At 39.0% G+C, this 18,358-nt stretch overlaps 1 protein-coding gene across 2 annotated transcripts in view; it reads right to left on the reverse strand.

Moving 5' to 3' along the window:
* Positions 1 to 16,039: 16,039 nt before the first annotated feature.
* The window catches only part of PREX1 (phosphatidylinositol-3,4,5-trisphosphate dependent Rac exchange factor 1), a 120,336-nt gene continuing 118,017 nt past the window's right edge, over positions 16,040 to 18,358 (reverse strand). For both annotated transcript variants that reach the window (XM_040079861.1, XM_040079862.2), the window contains exon 40: positions 16,040 to 17,428. In XM_040079861.1, the coding sequence (XP_039935795.1) occupies positions 17,386 to 17,428 (43 nt within the window). In that variant the 3' untranslated portion in view covers positions 16,040 to 17,385. The remainder of the gene's footprint in view (positions 17,429 to 18,358) is intronic.

Below are 18,358 nucleotides of genomic sequence, written 5' to 3' on the forward strand. Positions count from 1 at the left end.
TTACCTGATCTCCATCTGTGAATGCTTCCTTATTAAAGACCAAGTATGTTCCAGTCCTACCTGGACTTACTGTCATCTTAAAATTATTTACTTTGGGAGCACTAAGTTCAGAAATTGAAACCAAGAGAGATTAGATTTTTAGGCTGAGCACTGATGTCCACATCTGTTTAAACACCCGTACTGCTATTTTATTAATAAACTCTTGTCCTTGTTTTTTTCTCTTTTCTCTTTGTGAGGTACACTTTCTTGTTGGCAGCCTGACAACCTAACTGTGTTTCAATTCCAGATAAAGTACCTTCCACAAAATTAACTTCTTAGTAGTCTTCTGATACAAGGCTTAACTGAATACTATGAGCATTACTTTGCAACTGACATTAATGCTGTGAGTCTGTTGTATCGGGACACTCAGAGCTTCCTCTAATGAGTGATCTAGAGAAGCCCAAGTCACTCTTTAGGCTTACATGTTTAAGATGGAAGTTATTCAGCAGCTTTCCAATGACATTTTTAATGAAATGCCAACAAGCATGTATGATGCTAGGTGCTAGTTTTAAACCTGGTGCCAGGTTTAAATTTTACGTATCAGAGTTTGTAGACTCTATAGAGAACCTTAAATAGTGGGGGATTTATAAATTTTTAATTAGATTTTGATAATTTGTCCTGGGGTACATGTGTATTCATGAAATCTGAGAGAGCACAGTTAATCAGAAGGATGGTGCTTTGCACTTGTACAGCCTCAGTTGTGTGTGCAGCTGCATAAATGTTTGATTGCAGTAACTGGTATTCAGAAATGCTTGTGCTGCTTTTAAGTATGGCTATACGTATGCTTGGCCAAATTTTTTGGTTATGATAGCAAAGTTTTGGCTCCTTTTGTTTTAAAAAAATTGGCAAATACAAGCAGAAAAGTATGATTTTAAGTTGCATGTACATTCCCCATGACTGTGGGTGGATGTAAATGGGGAATGCAAATACACCTGATTAGTTGATTGCAGCTGAATGTGCAAGTTCTCTGTGTGCTGTTATTGAAAGTATTTGCATAACAGACATGTACACCCAGTGGTAAAATAGTTACTAAAATTGGAACTCCTCAGCTCATTGACACATACAGGTTAGGAATACAAGAGAGAACAGTTTTGGAATGTAGTAATCCTCTAAGCTACACTTCTTGAATGTACAATTTATCATTTAGAAGGGCTTTACATCTGAAGGTTGTTTTGGCACTGAGGTAATGATGTTGTGTACTGTGAAAGGACAGAAATGAATCGTTCTGTAGTTGCTGGGGAAATAGCTCTTTGCCTAGCTTGAAAGCAGGGACAATGCAGGTTAGAATGGTGTAAAATTGTAATGAATCCTATATAGTATCAATTCATCTTCATGACAACAGATCCAAACTTTGCAATACTTCAGCTGGCACATAATGAATACATTATATCACTATGCTAACAAGCTGCTTCAATGTTTTTGTGGATTCCAAAACACTATTGAGGGCATGGAAGCTGTTTAGCTGTATCTAGCTAGAAATGGGAATGAGTGAATATGACTGAAATCCTGTGCAATAGTAAGTTCAGTTTAGATTTGTGTGAAGCTAGATTGCTTTTTAAAAAACAATTTCCATTCTGAAATGGGTGGTAATGATGTAACTGAGTACATTAGCCAAATCAAGATTTTAATTTTAGCATGAATTGCACAGTATTAACTATTTTAGGATTAACAAGCAATGGACCACATGCTCTTCACTTTGGATTATGATAGCTGTTTTAAAATGAGCAATCCACTCACTGTTAATGTAACAGGGCCAATTTTATCCCTCATGTAACACCCAACGGAAGCCTGTTGTATTTACATCAGACCCTGGTTTTAAAGCTTGCCATTTTTGTTTTGAAAAAACAGTTTCATATTGCACTATTCTTCCTAGAGATGGCTGTCTAGCTTTGGAGTATTGTACAGGTTCACTAAAACCTTGACAACCAAGATTTGACCCCATTCCAGAGATTCACGCTTGCCAGCCTAATAAGAACATGGTCAGTTATTGTCCTTTTAATCCCACTGCATTTCCCTGAAGAGCAAGGAAAGGGCTTGCTTCATTGCCTGGCATATCAGGATTCTGAAAATCCACTGCTGTTATTTCAGTCCTGGTGCTCATATGGAGTGGGAAAGCAAGTCTTGAAATTTCTCTGGAATTTGAATTGAGGTAGATAAGGGCCATGGTAGCTCAGAAAGTAATATGGGTGTGAGTAAATGTACACAGCCAGCATAGTTGGTTTTCACTAAACTTGACTATGAATTACATTTTTACTCCTATTTGGATAGCCTGAGAACCAAAAGTGTCCTTATTGTATCCTGACTACATCTACTTTGAATCCAGCATGGTGATCTGTTGCTCAGGACTGAAACAGAGAATAACAATTCCTCTGTCCTTGGTAGGTCACAAAGGAGAAGGAAAGCTCCCATTGGAAGTCTCTGCTCTGGTAGACTTTCAACCTAGTAAGTAATGAGTAACGTTGCTGTTCCACTTCAGCAATCTGTCAAATTAAATATGTTTCTGTGATGATGCTTCTGGCAGAGCTGGCCTAATGCATATGCAATTCATGTATTCAAGTAAAATAAAAATGAAATAAAGTGCACAGTGAGAGTGTGAGCTGGAAAACCTTATGCCATATCTGTGACTAAGGTAGGTGACTTGGGGGTTAAGCTGTGTTTCCCTGGGGCAGGAGGAGAGGCCTCTGGTGATGAAACCTGCAGCACTAGTACTGCCAGGGTTCCTGAAATCATCAGAAATCATCAGCCTACATGCCTATCCCCTTGGCACTAAGAGGGAGCATGAGATGAACTGCAATGGCTCCGGCCACCTTTTCGCTAATACAGACCTCTGTAGATATAATGGCAAAACCTACATTGCAAAGTGAACGGCAAAAACCTGACTTCAAGACCCAGAAATACTTGAGTGAAGTCAAATCTCCACAGGCATCCATCAGTTTTTGGACATGTTTTTTGCAGGGGTTTTTTGCTTTTAGCAACTGCTGACCAGAAACAGAGACAGGAATCTTTTACAAGCCATATAGGAGCTGTTGCAGCTGACTGACTCTCTGGGAGCTTACAAGGGCTACAAATATGAGAAAGCTTTTCTTCTATAATGCTGTTTTGCCTTGTCTCTCTTAGAGGTTACCCTGATCCGATATAAGAGCCTAGATTTTTATTTCACAGAGGTAATAACTGCACAACCCCCTCTTCCAGTTAGACAGGCATGAAAAATGTTGAGTGAGGCAGACTAGCTTCTGCTTACTGTTTAGCAGTTGAGTACTTTGTGTGCTGGAGGGCATGACGAGGCAGGGAGGGAAATGGCGAACAAGACTGGGAGAGCAAGGACATCTGCTGCTTGAAGACAAATCTGTGTACTTGGGGTAATTGAAATGTGTCCTGTTCAGGAAATGGGTTGTAATATTACATTATCCAGATACAGAGTTTAAGGACAGGCAATTGTCACTGAGAACAGAGAAGGAGATATGACAGTCTGAATGAGGAAGGACATGCTGTAAACAGAGTAATATTCACATGAATGGCGGCTAAGAGACATCTTGAACTTGAGGCTAAAGACTGAAACGGTAAAACAAGTATAACAGAAAACAATTAAGATCTCCCAGGGCTGGGTGAAAAGACAGATCAGGAAGTATTTATGCAGATGGGGGACTGTACTTGGGCTAGGACATTGATCATATGCAACTGCAATTACTTTGATATTGACTGGAATGAGAATTACAGAGGGATTTAGGAAACTAGAGCTGTGTGTATTGACAGATCCTTTCTACCCTGCAGCTTGACAACCAACAAGATTAGAGGCCATTTGGAAAAAGCTGCAATGGCTAAGCAAGGCAGCACATCTGCTGATGCCAGCACTCAGGCCAGAATGACATTAGCTGAAAGTTAGGATGGAAGGAAATTGATGTTGAGTGTGAGCATAATTCTGATTTCCAGATGTGAGGAAATCCATGCTCTATTGTACTCTGTGGGTCATAACTTTTGGGTGAATTGAAGTGGATGTCATTTTACTGGATGTTAGTTTACTTGACTACATGTCCTGACATAGGTTTGAAACAGAATCACTGACCCTAGTGGGGTTTGGTTGTAGTTGTCTTAAACTTTTGAGGATATATAGTTGATGCAAATATGATTTCTAACTAGGATCAAGGAAGTAGACAACAAGTATCTGGCAAAAATTGCAAAGGCCTAGCTTTTGTAAAGGACAAAAGAAAAAGGAGATTTATGCCTGTTAACTAATAGATTACAAAATACTGGAAAGTGACAGGCCCAGAGCACAATTTAATTCAGTTTGTTTTGATGAGACAAAAGGAAAGAATCGGTGCTTTTAAAGAAAAATATAAAGAGATGTTAAGAAGAAGTAGATTCTAATAATGATCAAATATTGGATTGAGGTTAAATAATCAGGATTTATTGTCACTGTGACATGTTACTGCAGTTATAGTATATATATCACATCCATCAAAAATGTAACTACTCCAGCTTATCATCTGATACATAACATATATATGCACATTAGTTTGCAGTAAAAGAGCAACGGACAATAGCTTTTTGGGTCTTTTCATTTTCCTGCTAGTCATGTTGCTTCTGATGCACTTGAGTTGTGCTGTGACACCTGTCTTTGTTGGAACTAAGCTATTCTCTCACTAAAAGCAATTAACTCATGATTTGGTATATTCAGCCAAATATCCTCGTATTTGCTTTGATGGTTTTGTGACTGTATGTGGATGAACCCAGCAAGCTGGTGCTGAAGAAATGAATCTTTGAAGCTGTATCAGATGGTTACAATATAAATCTAAACTAAACTAATATAATATAATAAAATAATATTTCTCCTATAGTGAAGGTATAGGAGAAAAGTTTACAAAGAATGTTAAAAGTGTTTAAAGAAACTTACTAAAAGCAAACTGAATAAATACTGGCTAGTGGGACAAAAATCTTCACCCTTTATCTTGCTCAAATAGTGCAGTAATGCTTAACAGTAACACTTTTTCATATATATATATGTACACAGTGCCCTATAAAACCAATACATATTAATGCAAAGTCTGACATTTCTCTCTTTGGACTGCTATGAGACAGGATGGTAGAAGCTTAATGGAGAAATAATGCTAACCTCTTCCATGTTGTTTTCCTTCATGCTATGGCAGTGTCCTTCCATCCAAGTGACATACACTGAGATACTTGGTGTTGACATACATTTTCTAGCCACTAAGAAACTAAAGGCAGCTTTAAATTTACACATTACACCTGAAAGAGAAGTTGCTGCCCTCCTTAGGGATAGACTACAATAGTTACCCAAATGTAAGTGCAATTTTTTTAAAGCAAATGGAATCACTGGAGGCTGGTGGCATCCACAACTAGCTAAAACTGGACTGGCTTTTGTAGATGCAGAAGAATTATTGCTTGAAAGGCAATCTCTGTCCTCCAGCCTGTATGTGAGGTGAATTTGCTCCACAATGCTCCAGGCTGTGTTAATGTGACTTTTCAGCTTCTTGGCTTGAAATAAAGTTAGCCAGCTTGCTTAGATTCCACACAGAGTATGTCCACATTTATTTGCAAAATGTCTTCTTGCCACAGTGTGATCCAACAAATCTATTGAACTTAGAGTGTTCTGTCTGCAGAGCTTCAGTGTGAGGCTAGAGTACACTTATAACCTCCAAGGGACTGGAATGTATCTGCCTGGAGGATGGAGGATTGCATGTGGAAGTAGTTAATGCCAGCCTGCAAAAAGACAGCTTGAGGAGTTGTTCTTGCTGGGTAGAAGGAGTTGAGACTGACTAGGTGGGGATAAATACTTTTTCTATGGGATGCAGATGACAGCAGTTAAGTGGTTGGGGCAGACCACTGAAACAGTCACACATGCCTATTGAAAGGCAAATGACAAAGATGCAGAGAAAACCCCATTCCAGCAGTCCTTACATAATTTGTCCTGCAGAGGTCTTTTAAAAGCCGTAAGACATCATTTACAGGAAGACCCATGCCCTTTCTTACATTGACATAACACTGTGGGCTAACTTGTGGCGTATATTTACAGTAATGTAATGAATATTTGATGTAAAAAAATTCTCTAATGGGAGCTTCTGTGAGCTGTTTACTAGGAATGTCCATTGTGACTTTTGAAGTGTTAACTACTTTGAATGGGCAAATTATATTATTCCACTTATTCTGCCAGATTCTCAGTAAAAATCTGCAAATTTCTTTTGAATTGAGATTAACGGGACAGCACCAAACCAACCCCACCTGGCTCTGCCATAGTAATCTAATAAATTTATAACTTCCATACTTCCAGGATAAATACGATTTTGAAATGTGGTTAGCATTAATATATTTTAAGAATGACACCAAATTCACTATATTTTTTAGCAGTCTGGCCTGGATATTCCCTCTGTAGAGTATTTCTAGAACTTTGGCAGAATAAGGGAAATAAACTGTTTCAAAAGCTTTTTTTTTTTTTTTTTTTTTGTGTGTGTGTGTGTGTGTGTGTGTGTGTGTTTGTGTGTATGCGTGTGTATGCGTTTTGCAGGCCAAAGAATAAGAGTGTCCTACACAGCCCCACAATTCCTACTGCTTCTTTAGGAAAGCAAGGTTTTTTTCTGCAGAATGCTAGGGGTGGTAATACTCCCCCTGCCATGAGCAGGGACACCTTCTGCTAGCCCAGGTTGCTCCAAAACTCATCCAATCTGGCCCTGGACACTTCTGGTCTCTGGGCACCCACAGCCTCCCTGGGCAGTTCAGGAGTGATGCTGTCAGTGTGGGCCAAGGCTGAGATGGGGAGGATCTACAGAATATACCCAGGATGTGCTCTAGGGATAATAGTGGGATCTAGGAAGTTGCAAGGGGAGAAGACAGACACAGCACAAAGGGGCAGTGCCAGGGAGCAGTGCTGAGAAGCTGGCTGTTCTGAGTCACAGCACTGGCACAGGAATATGCAGCGTTTCTCTGTGGAGGAGCCTGGGGGGAAGGTGATCTCTTCTGCTTATTCAGGTTCTTTCTAATGTACAAGCTTCTGAGCTTATTTTCACAAATAACACTAAGATGCAAGTAATATTAACATACAGCTGCTGACTGACAGTTGTAAATTTTTTGCTCTCCTTGAAATACAATTAGTGCTAAAATAATACCAAACTGAAAGCTCTGGGACCTGTGCAACTCCAAGAATTTTTCTTTCTTTTGGACACTAAAGAAATAGTAAAGATAGTCACAGAAACAAGAAAAATAGCTTAGCTGTATTCCCTCTGCTATCTACAGTGTGATTTTGTTCACTGAGCTCGAGCAGGCTGTTCTCTGTGTGTCTTGCCCTCTCTCCTAAATGCAGTTCTGTGGTTTTTTGGAGCTTTCTTAATTCTGCAAAGGGAATCACTGCCATCTCCTGGTCAAGCGACAGGGAATACTAAAATCCTTCCACCCAGTCATGAGCTGTACCATTGCCCCACTCTGCAGAAGCAGGGATTTTCAGTGGGGATCCCTATGGATTTGGTGCAGGCCATTCCATGACTATTATACTAGTTATTTATCTGAGCATCCAGAGAAAAAGGGAACACTTAATTCATCATAGGTTGGCTGTCTGGTCCAATGGGTCCTGACTAATCAAATTTGTACATTTGTTCCACCATTGGTGTAATATGTAAATGGAAATAAATCCATTATTAGTACTATAAAAGCAGGACTATTTAAGTACTCATTCCTTAGACAATACCTTAGACTTCTTTAACAATACCCTTACAGATCAACAATACTCCTTTGTGTTACAGATCCACATAAATTCTGTCGGTACTTTCAGTTTTGCTTCCTAAAGTGACCGTATCAGCATAGGTCATTCAAGAGCATAAAAATCTGTTGGAGTGAATGGCTAAAGGTGCAGCTGGATCCCATCAGTCCTATCAACTAGTCATATGGTGCCAGTAAATGCCTTATGCTTTCTTTGCTGTTTAAGAAATAGTATCTCTGTGACTGCATGTGAAGGGGCAAAACTATTTCCTTTCATTTATTAGGATCAATTGTTTCCATAAGACCTTTATATCTCTCCTAAAAAAATCTAATTTTCAGTATGATTACATTTTCTATGATCTTTCTTCATCAGAACATACTGACTTAAATCTAAGTCAGCTTAAATACTTATTTACCCAAATATTAGTTTGGAATGAGCATTTTCTAATTTTTATCTTCCAATAACTTGCCTTCATTGTGAGCTCTGAGTTCATAGCCAGAAGTAGATTAAAAAACCCACTTAAGTACAGCCACTTCGGAGTGAATCTGCCAGCTAGCGCTATATAAAGGTTGCATTTCGAAGTGTCAGTATGCACTGTACCTTGTGTGTCTGGAAAAGATTAATGGGTAAGGAGGTAGAGCTGGGAAGTACCAGTACAGCATTTTGAGACTTTGGCTTGTGTATTACAAGAAGAAAAATGTTCTTAAAGAATGAGACTAGGTGCTTGCAGCCATTTAGCGCTCAGATTCATTGGCCGTGTTCATATCCCTTCTGTGCTCTAACTCAACAACTCTCTCAGTTGGCTGCATGGAAGAAAAAAATTTGGCCAGAAGCTGATACCACTTCTCAATAAGATTAGGAGCAACCTTTAATCTCATTTTATATTATTCCTAATTCCCATTCATATATACAATGAAAGACAATATTTTTTTATTACCCACCATGTGGTCTGTGGGGCTTTAAGGATAAAGGATTTTGTGTATAATGGTTTCCATCTTTTTACTTCCTAAAGAGCAGAGCTTATTTTACAGTGTTCTTTCTCATACTGAGTAGGCCTCCTCTCATCCCATTAATTGTTTCTAGTAAACAAATTATCTGAGCATTTTGTTATGCCCCGAAGATGCATATGTCTGTATTAGCCAAATGTTCCAAAAAAACCCCATGCAGCAGAACAGATAACTGTAAATGGCTTCTTACCAAGAAATAATTCGGAAGCAATCAAACCTGACCCTGGTAAGATTTGGGACTTTTAATTATCTTTAGTAAACATATAAGATGAACTCAGATTAAGACTTTGACCTGTCTTTGATATAAAGTCTAACAGCAGACAGTAAAGCAGGAATGGTGGCAGATTTAATAATGGATTTTACCCACATTTAGCAGGCCAGCAGAGCACTCATGTCAGAGGCTCATAAGATTATTCTTTCCCCGTGAAATCCTCTTGCTGCTTTCTGTTTCACTGACAGCATCTGAAAATGTATTCTGATCTGATGTGGTATCACTAACAAAGGAATTCTCTCTGGCCTTCATCAATAATGGAAGTTGCAAGAGATTCACTTCTAAGCAGGTAACTGATCTTTAAACTCACTTCAAAAAACCACTTGCCAGCCTTGCTGAGCTGTGAGTCAGTGCTAGATTGCACCTGTTTTCCTGTTCTCTCCTACAATGCCTGCTGCTCTTAGTCAAAGTGCAAAAACCAGTGAACACAAGGAATGGTTTCAAGTTTTCACGTTTAAAACCTGAAACCTTCAGGTTTACTGTCAAGCTGGGCACAAGCCTATACTTTCCTAGATCTCTTAAAAGTACAGAGCCATCATGTGTAGTAGGCTTCTGTTACCCTGGTTTTTCTGAGCCTTTTGATTTTCTTAAATGGAGTCAGATCTTTTTAGTTACTGTACAATATTAGAGCAGTTTTCTACCTTTTCCCACAGATGTAACATAAACAAATCCTTTGTTTTTCATTCTCTGTCCTTTGTTTGCACATTTCTAACCTGAAAACAATTGTAACTGACAATTGGTCTGGCCACTGAGGCTAAGGGGTGGAAACCCCAAAAAGCCAATCTTCTGCTAGACCCACAAATGTATAAAAAGTAAGAAATAAACAAAGGGGTTCTCTTCTCTCTGCTCTCTCAGCTGGGACCTGGTTCGGAAGGACCTCTGCCTTGTGAAAATCTCTTGTCTGCATGTGATTGCTTTGTGTGTCTCGGTGACAGGCTTCTCAGTGTTCCCTTCTGTTGGAAAAAAAAAGAAATAATTTTAATTTTTTCACAGGGTCGTTCATCTAGCTGAACCCCCTCATTTCCTTGTCTCCTTTCAGCTTTCCCTCCCTGAGGTTTAAAACTGATGGCTGTGATCACCGTGCAAAAGATAATGTATGTTACCAGCAGTGTTCAGTGTGCCTTTGGAGGAGGTGCAGACAGAGCTGACAGGGTGCGTTACTCATCTATTCACTGTCAGTTTATCACAAAGTCTGCCCATGTTTACCAAACAGCATTCAAGGAGGGATAAAGGGAGCCCTCCAAATTTGCATTGAAGCAGATGAGAGTACTGACATGAGCTGTTTGTTCAGCTGGTGGAGCCCGAGCTGTACCAGGGAGGCCGTGAAAGGCCCCTGGAAACGGTAACAGCCTTGGCTGCCCACAGTAATGATAGTGCCTTTGGCTGTACCCCTCAACTGGCCATCGGGAAACTCTTTACTTAGATATATCTGCGTCCAGAGTTCCAGAAAGGTGAATACTGGGTTCTCCTGAAGTATGTCAGAGTGAAGTTCCACCCATGGAGAACACAGTACTGAGAGGAGGACAGAGTGCTTCTCCTGCTCCTCACTCCTTGCTTTGCTCCGGCACCTAGTGGTGATTCGCTGGACCCTGCTGTGAGCTGATTCAGCTTGGTAACTGAGCAGAAAGCATGCCAGCAAAATAATAGAGAGATTGTTGCTGAGTTAGCAAGTTGAACCAGTTCACAGAGAAGCTGGATGAGTGCCAGACTTGGCCCAGGACATGCTGGAACGACGAGGCGGAAGCCCTACCCTTGAGCTGCAACACCGAATCTGTGGGTATGTGTACACCCTTGCTCTCAGGCAACCCCCCCGTTTGACCTTATATTTAAGCATGCATGACTGATGTGCCAAGCAGCATCTAGAATCAAAGAAAGAGATTTTCAGGGAACTAAATTAAATGAAGGGAAATAGGTTGGTTTCTGTAGAAATTCTATCTAGGGAATGACTAAGAGAGAAGGATTTCCATGTATCAATCACATGGGTGTTCTGTGTGTATGAACTGTTGATGTTTTGTGGCTCTACAAAGACAGTAATTCATTAAAAATATCTTCTATTTAAGAGAGAGCCTTGAGAAGAAACTATAAATGGAAAAAAAGAGAAATTATTATTTTTACAGTCTGGCATATTTTCATCTTTGTTCTACAGCATCAGTCCTGCAGTAAGTGCTACAGCACGATTTACTGTGTTAAATTTTGTTAAATTGCTGTAGCAATTTAACACATTAAATCATGCTGTAGTACTCACTGCAGGACTGAAGCAGCTGTATAGAGGGTAATCTGAATGCAAGGAACCAAAATCTCCTTCCGCTTATACTGACTATACTGCTTTCAACGGAGATGTATTATAAAAAAATTAGCCAAAAGTTTCTCAGTTCCTGTTGATGGATTCATCTGCAGGATTAGCTACTGATCTTTTGGTGGTGATTTTAATTTTAATATCAAGTGATCATTCCTTCTGTGAAGGAGCTGGCTTAAGTGCTAGGGAAAAAAATGTGTCCTGACATGGTTTTGTAAGCAATCATTTCTTAGGTGTTTTCAGTCAGGAAATGAAACAAAGAATGTCTCAGTCTTCCCTTTGGCTGTCCCATGCTCTCCACTATTTTGTGGAAAAGAGGAAAAATATCTGGTGATTAAAATCCCTTTCAATCCTGCTCTTTCAGACTGTTATCTTTATCAGTTGTGGTGTTTTTTTTTTTGTTTTTTTTTTTTTTTAATGATTTTTATTATTACAAGAGCAGATGAACTGTAAGGGATTGGTCAGAAAGAGAATCGTGCCTTACCATCTGACTGAGTTAATTTTCCAAAATGCAATTCATCTGAGTGCTAACTCTAGTGTAGATATAGGCAGCACAATTGTAAAGTGATAGTGGAAATTTCTTTGCTTGATAGGGTTTTTTTAGTTTTAATTCTGCAGCCCCTGCCATTTTTTAGAATCTGACAATGGAAATTTCAGATTCACATCCAACACACATTAATTTGGAAGAGGGCACTCTGTCCTTTTATGAGTTTCCTTAAACATGAATCCAGAGGTAGATTTTTGACTTTGTACCTCCAGTGCCTAATGATTTATTTTGTGTGACCAATACTCTGCGGTTGCTGATAGTTCATTTTATTGCCATTTAATCACTTCAGACACTCATTACTGCAACATTCTTTTGCAGCTTTTTTCAATTGCCTTTGAATTCTGTTATCCTAAATGACATTTTATAATTTTTTTTCCTCACCAGACCATTTATCAGGTCACTGGTGAACAAGTCCTGGCAGATCCCAAGGGAGACATGAGCAGTGTAGTGCTGATCACACCCATCCAGTGTGAAAACTACTCTTTGTTTCTTGTCACTCCACAATTTTAATGCAGTCGTTTCAGTTAGAATTACATCTTGTTCTCATTTCCCATCCATACAGAGATGAAATCGCTCCCTAATTCACAGTTTTGTACTACTCCTTACAAGTTGAAAACTTCTGTTGCGTTTGAGTTATATGCTCAAACCTGTTGGTGGCTGCTGGGTAGCAATTAGCTCTATAACACTAATTCCACTGAATTTACTGAGACTACACCCCAGCAGGCAGAAGAAATGAGGCTCAAGGTTTGTTATTTCTTGCAGCAAGACACATCATGTGTTGTAACAGCTCTAAAATTGCTTATTATTTCCAAAAACTATAAAATAAACTCCCTGAAAAATAAACAGAACTGAGTCCACGTGGAATCAGAGATGAATGACGCATCCTTGCCAAATCACTCTCTGCAAGCACTGCATTCATGTGATAGCCACATTAACTTTCATGCAATAATCTGCAAATTCCATCAAAAACCCCAGTATTCAAGCACCTCTAATAACATGAATTTGATTTTTGCATATTAAAACTGTGATAAAGCCATACTAATTATTTTTAATTATCTCAAGATGAAAATATGTGACTGATGTAAGTAATTATGTAAATAATTTAAAGCTGATTAAATAATAATGATTCTTTCTGCATTGCCTTCAAAGGGCTTATAACTAAATTTAATTTTAAGCAGGATCAAGAAAATAATCACTTGATTCAAACATTAATTGCTAATTTTAATCCTAACTCATTTGAAAATGGACATATTTTTTGCAGGCTCTGCAGGGCATTAATTGACATTTTACAAAATGAGTCATTGTGGCAAGGAGAAATATTTTTCAAAGAGTGAATCATGACAACCAGAAGGGGTTGTTAAAGAGCTCCAAGCGAGCTTTGGCAGCTCAGTGAAAGCAGCTCTATTTAGCAGCAGTTTGGCTTCTCTGGGATGACTGGAAAAGTCGTGGTATTCTCTGCTCTTCACACCAGCCAGGACACTGCTCTCTGCTTTCACCGCTGCCAGTGGGCAAGAGAGCTGCAAAAAGTGTGTCCAAAAGCAAAGAAACAGCTTTGTTAAGACATGCTGGAACTGGATAGAGAACATTTTAGGTCATTTTAGTAGTCTAAGAATCAGGAGGTTTATTGCTTTTTTTCTAATCCAGTTTGAAATGGATAGTCTGAGCAATCTGCTCTGGATTTGACCCAGGACCCAGAGCCTTACAACAGTAGGGCTCGTTTTGTTGGGGGTTTTCTGTCTAGACCCTCTGTACCTGTTCACCTCCCTTGTTAGGAACTGGGGGAGTAACAACACCCTCCAAAAATGGGAAAGATTTTTGGATGTAAATTCCTTTACTAAAAGAATTACCTTTTTGATATGTAACTTGTAAGAATTAAACCGAGTGGCTGCCTGGTTCTATAGGATACATTAAGAAAAACTGAATTAATATATCGGTAATTTTTCTGGTAGTAGATCTTAAGCCCCAATGTCACCCATGGGTTTTACCACTTTTTTCTGCAACTAGTTCAGTTGCTCAATTTTGCTCACTCAAATTATATGCTTTGTAAGCTCAAGGGTGATCAGGACTCCACCTAAAGGAGTGTACTGTCATTTTATTCACTAAACACTGTCAGCCTACGTTTGTTACACTTACCAATTTTACCTTTGTCACCCTTTAGCTCCTCAGAGAATGCATCTTAATCAGAACTGGAGACAGCTTACATGCTTTCCTGCTGCACCAGGCATTGCTTCAGCCTTTACAACTTGCTTTGGACAAGCTATTTCTTTTTTTGTCAAAGCCTGATGGAAGAAAAACTTTTAGCCAATATTTAGCCCTGATAACTTTTTCTCCTTCAGGCTGTATTTATGTTCAGATTGAACTCTTTGCCTTTCTCATTATTTTCTTATAAAGGTATCTATTTTCTTCAACACCTAGCTACTGCATTTTCACTTAATTATTTGGCCTCAGCAGAGAGGCCTGAATAGTTCTCCATCATAACTGACCGTTTGTTTCCTAGTACAGGCTGAGCTTTCATGATTCTATCACACTCCCTCTGTGTCATCTTGTGACAAACTCAATTACACGGTCCTTTTATTATCAATTAACAAGAAATATAGCAAAATATTTTGTTCGTCTTCAATGGCATGAGCTAATATTTGTGTGAAAAAATCTAATCCTGCTCATTTCATCCCCCTCAGTGTTCAAAGCCCTTCACTGTGCTTTTTGTGTGTGTACCAAGATTAGTGCTGCAAGAGTAGTGTCTCCCAAATCAGCATCACCCCAGGCTCCCAATATCTGTGCTTCAGTGGTTAATGAAAATGTTCAGCAAAACCAGTTACAAGACACATACACAAGGAATTCCACTTGCAGCTGCCACCCAACCCCACCCACCTCGTTAGCAAGCTGCTATAGTTCCCATGTTCACCATCTTGACTGTTTTCCACATTTCCCACACTTCCACTGTATCAGAATCTGCACTTGTTCTGTTGTGCCAGGTCTGATTCTTCGCTTTTAGCCCTGGAAATTCTGCAGACCTAATCTCTCTTTGCTTGCAGGTTGGTTTGTGCATTGCCCTTTTCTTTTTCCACTCAAACCTGTTAGTTCCCAGCACTGGTTCAAACCCCACAGTTTTACAGGCTTAAACCAGCTTTTCTTTTCTACCTTAACAGGAGTCTGTGTGTTCATTTCAGTCTCCCCCACAGCTTTAGGGGACTGCACAAACAGGAAGAGTTCAGCTCTACACTGCCAGTTTGAGCTGAAATCAAACCCAGCTTTCCCCTTATCATTTAAACTCCTGACTGCTCTCCATGCCATTCAAGTATATCAGAGCTTAAAACTGCTCAACAGAATGCAGGGCAAGGGAACAAAAGGGTGTTAATAGAAAATAAGATCAACCTTCTTTCCTTATAATATAAACCAACTTTTAATATTAAAAACGCCTCAAAGTTTTCAGTGAAAATAACACATACATTTCAGTGTAAAACAGTGCACAGTGTAAATGCCCTTGGACACCCTTCTCTGCATCTCTCCTGTTGGCAGAGGCTGCAGGCATGAGCCAGGACCCTGTGGAGCCATGACCCAGGTCATTCTGTGGAGCACAACTGATAGGGACACAGGCAGGGCTTGCCCATTGGAGTCTTTTTTACGTTGGGCTCTTCCTCTGGTTCATATAGTACTAAGTACATTTGAAATTGAGGATTCAGTGACAAAACATCCATTTTTTCTTCAGATAGCAAATGGTAAGAGTAACTTTTCCAAAATTAACAAAAAGTGCATTGAAATAAAGATCTGCTCATCTGGTTGCAGTCCCAAACAGATACCCAGTACCAAATCTAAATCCCAAAGCTGGCAGAAGATGGGGTGTCCTAGTTCCCTGCAACACGTCACTGTAGACCAGAGGAAACAGTTAAAAGTAAGAAATAAAAAAAAAGAGATAAAATAAAAAAACCAAGTTCCTTCCCCAAAATTATTTTCATATGTGAGAGAAGAAAACAAATATTAAAAAAATTAAGAAACAAGATTCAGAACAAACTGCATCCCCCCAACTTGCCATAAACAGTTTTGTGTTGAATAGAAGATTAGAAAAATTAGAGGCCTTCATGTCCGAATTAAAACATCCGTTTTTAATTTTTGACTTGCTTTGGATGATACTAAAATAAAATTAAGCCCACTAAAAAGCAAACAACAACACAAATAAAACCCCCAAGCCTTTATTTTCTAAAATACACATTACTGGAAAGCACTCATGGGTTTTCTGACTGGGAGCTGGTTTAAAGGAGGCTGTGGAGGAACAGGAATGGGGAGTTTCTTGTACACCTGCCATGTTAGGGGGGGGCTGGTCATGTTAAGGCACTCACTCCAAAAGAACATTATTTCTGTCCTGAGACTGCTGACATGCTTGGATTAGTTTCAGCCAGTAATTTGGAAAAAAAATAGTGCTTAGGGTAATACTGACAGAATGGAGAACGATTTTTCAAACAAGAAAAAATAAAGAACAATATATACACATTTCCTTTTTTCTTTTAACTTAAAAAGCATCCCTAATGTATCTTAATAACTGTATTAAAGGCTACTTAAATATTGAAGATTTTAAATAATGTAGATTTTCTCAGTAATCTGGGAGTAGCTGTGTAACTGCCAGTATATTGGTCCCATTTTAAACAATATAATTTTTATTTTAATCTTGTACATATAATAACATGATCGAAAACACATATTACTCCACTCCACATAAATAAGTATATTTCTTCTGACCTGTTTTAAAAACTACATCTGTCCAAATAATCAGATTATGAGACTGTATTTTTTTCTTTGTAATGTTTTCTTAAAAATCTTACATTCCTCTTCACTAGCACTGTATTCCAGAGTACATAATCACAGGGCATTAGTAAAAAGAGTTAATCAAAAACCTGAAAGCTACAGTAAGTAAAATGAAGTCATGATAAGAAGTATTACGGAATGTATACTCTGCAGCATAGAGAGATTCTGTCACCGGGCTGAAGTGGAAAATTACTCCAGAAGAAATTCTTTATGTTCCTGTTTGAGTAAACCATAGATTGTGCTATTCTTTGCTCAAAAGTGCAGGTCATTTCATGAAAAAGAGGGGTTTATGAAACTACCGCTAAAGGATGACCAAAAACCTGCTGGCAGTTCAATGTGTGCCAGGGGGAGTACAGGGAGAGGGAGGCGTGTCCAGCAGGAATTTCTGAACCAGGCTGTGTCATGAAGTCCACAAATTTCTGGTGGTTGCACAAACAGATCACCAGAAGAACTGCTCTTTCTTGAAGAATAATGGTCATTTTCCGGGCATCTGGTGAATGGCAGCAGAATCCATTCTTGCCTGTGGTGTTTCAAGAATTTCTTCAAGAAGTCAAAGAAATACATGGATCCTGCATGGACTCCAGGAGTTCCAAGGCAGATTCCTGGTGCCTGGGCCAGCAGGTCCCTCTCCTCCAGAGCACAGCAGCACCATCGGGGTCAGTTCGTGGGGTCCTCAGCCAGGGCTCCTCAGAGCCCAGTGCTCCTGTGGAGCTTGTACTTCTATAAATCCCCCTCTGTAGGCGGCTGGCACAACCTATAGAGTCTTCAGTGCGGAGGAAGAGTAGGGAATTAAAGATCATAGGGATAGTAACAAAGTTACCGGAATCATGTCAAGGGTCAGCAGCTTCTTTGTTATTCTGCAAGCTTTAGAGGTAATGACACACCAAGAATATTCCTATTTTTAATATTAATAATTGCAAGTTTAGAAGTGCCAATTGTTTACAATATTATTTGAGACTCTCCATCCTCTTAATTTTGGCTCAGTTTGGTTCTCCAACAGACTTTTCTCTCTTTTTCTATTTCTTTTGGTTTTAAAGCCAGTTCATAATTTTTCCTGAACAAAAGAAGTTCTCCCCCTCATATAGGCTGGGATACCAAACACACAGAAGAACATATCTGTTTGTTGACTTCCTTGAACAAATCTTAAAATTAATAATTATCTTTTCAGAGAAATTTTTTTACTCACAAGATTATCAAATTGAGAACAGTGGTTAAACTTAAGCACATGTTGACTTGTCATTCATGTATGACTTTGTGAGCTTTTTGTTGGCTTTTTCTTCTTTACATCAGAATAAACTCGAGTCTTTCATAACTTTCAAGACAGCTATTGCAGATTTGTGCTAAGAAATACAATCCTGACAGTTAATTCATCAGATTGCCTTCTAACTTTGCTCAGTTTTATTTTGCATTATGATGGAATGCAGTAGAAACACACAAATCTGAGCTTTATTGCCCTGAAATAATCCAAGTAAATAGTTCTGGAATTTATCATTGTGATTTACAGTGTACTCAAAAGAAAAAAAAAGCCTCATCTTGTGATTTGTTTTTAAAACTGCTTTTCTTTGAAGGTAACACAGTTATGGCCTGTTGCAAATAACTACACTGCCCAAACACTGATGGATGGCACCTGGGCCATGGTACAGGAGCCAACACCATTGTTGTGTTTGTTTTTGAAGCAGCAATTATAATCTAA

Source organism: Hirundo rustica, chromosome 16 (assembly GCF_015227805.2).
Source record: "Hirundo rustica isolate bHirRus1 chromosome 16, bHirRus1.pri.v3, whole genome shotgun sequence".
NCBI classification, from domain to species: Eukaryota; Metazoa; Chordata; class Aves; order Passeriformes; family Hirundinidae; genus Hirundo; species Hirundo rustica.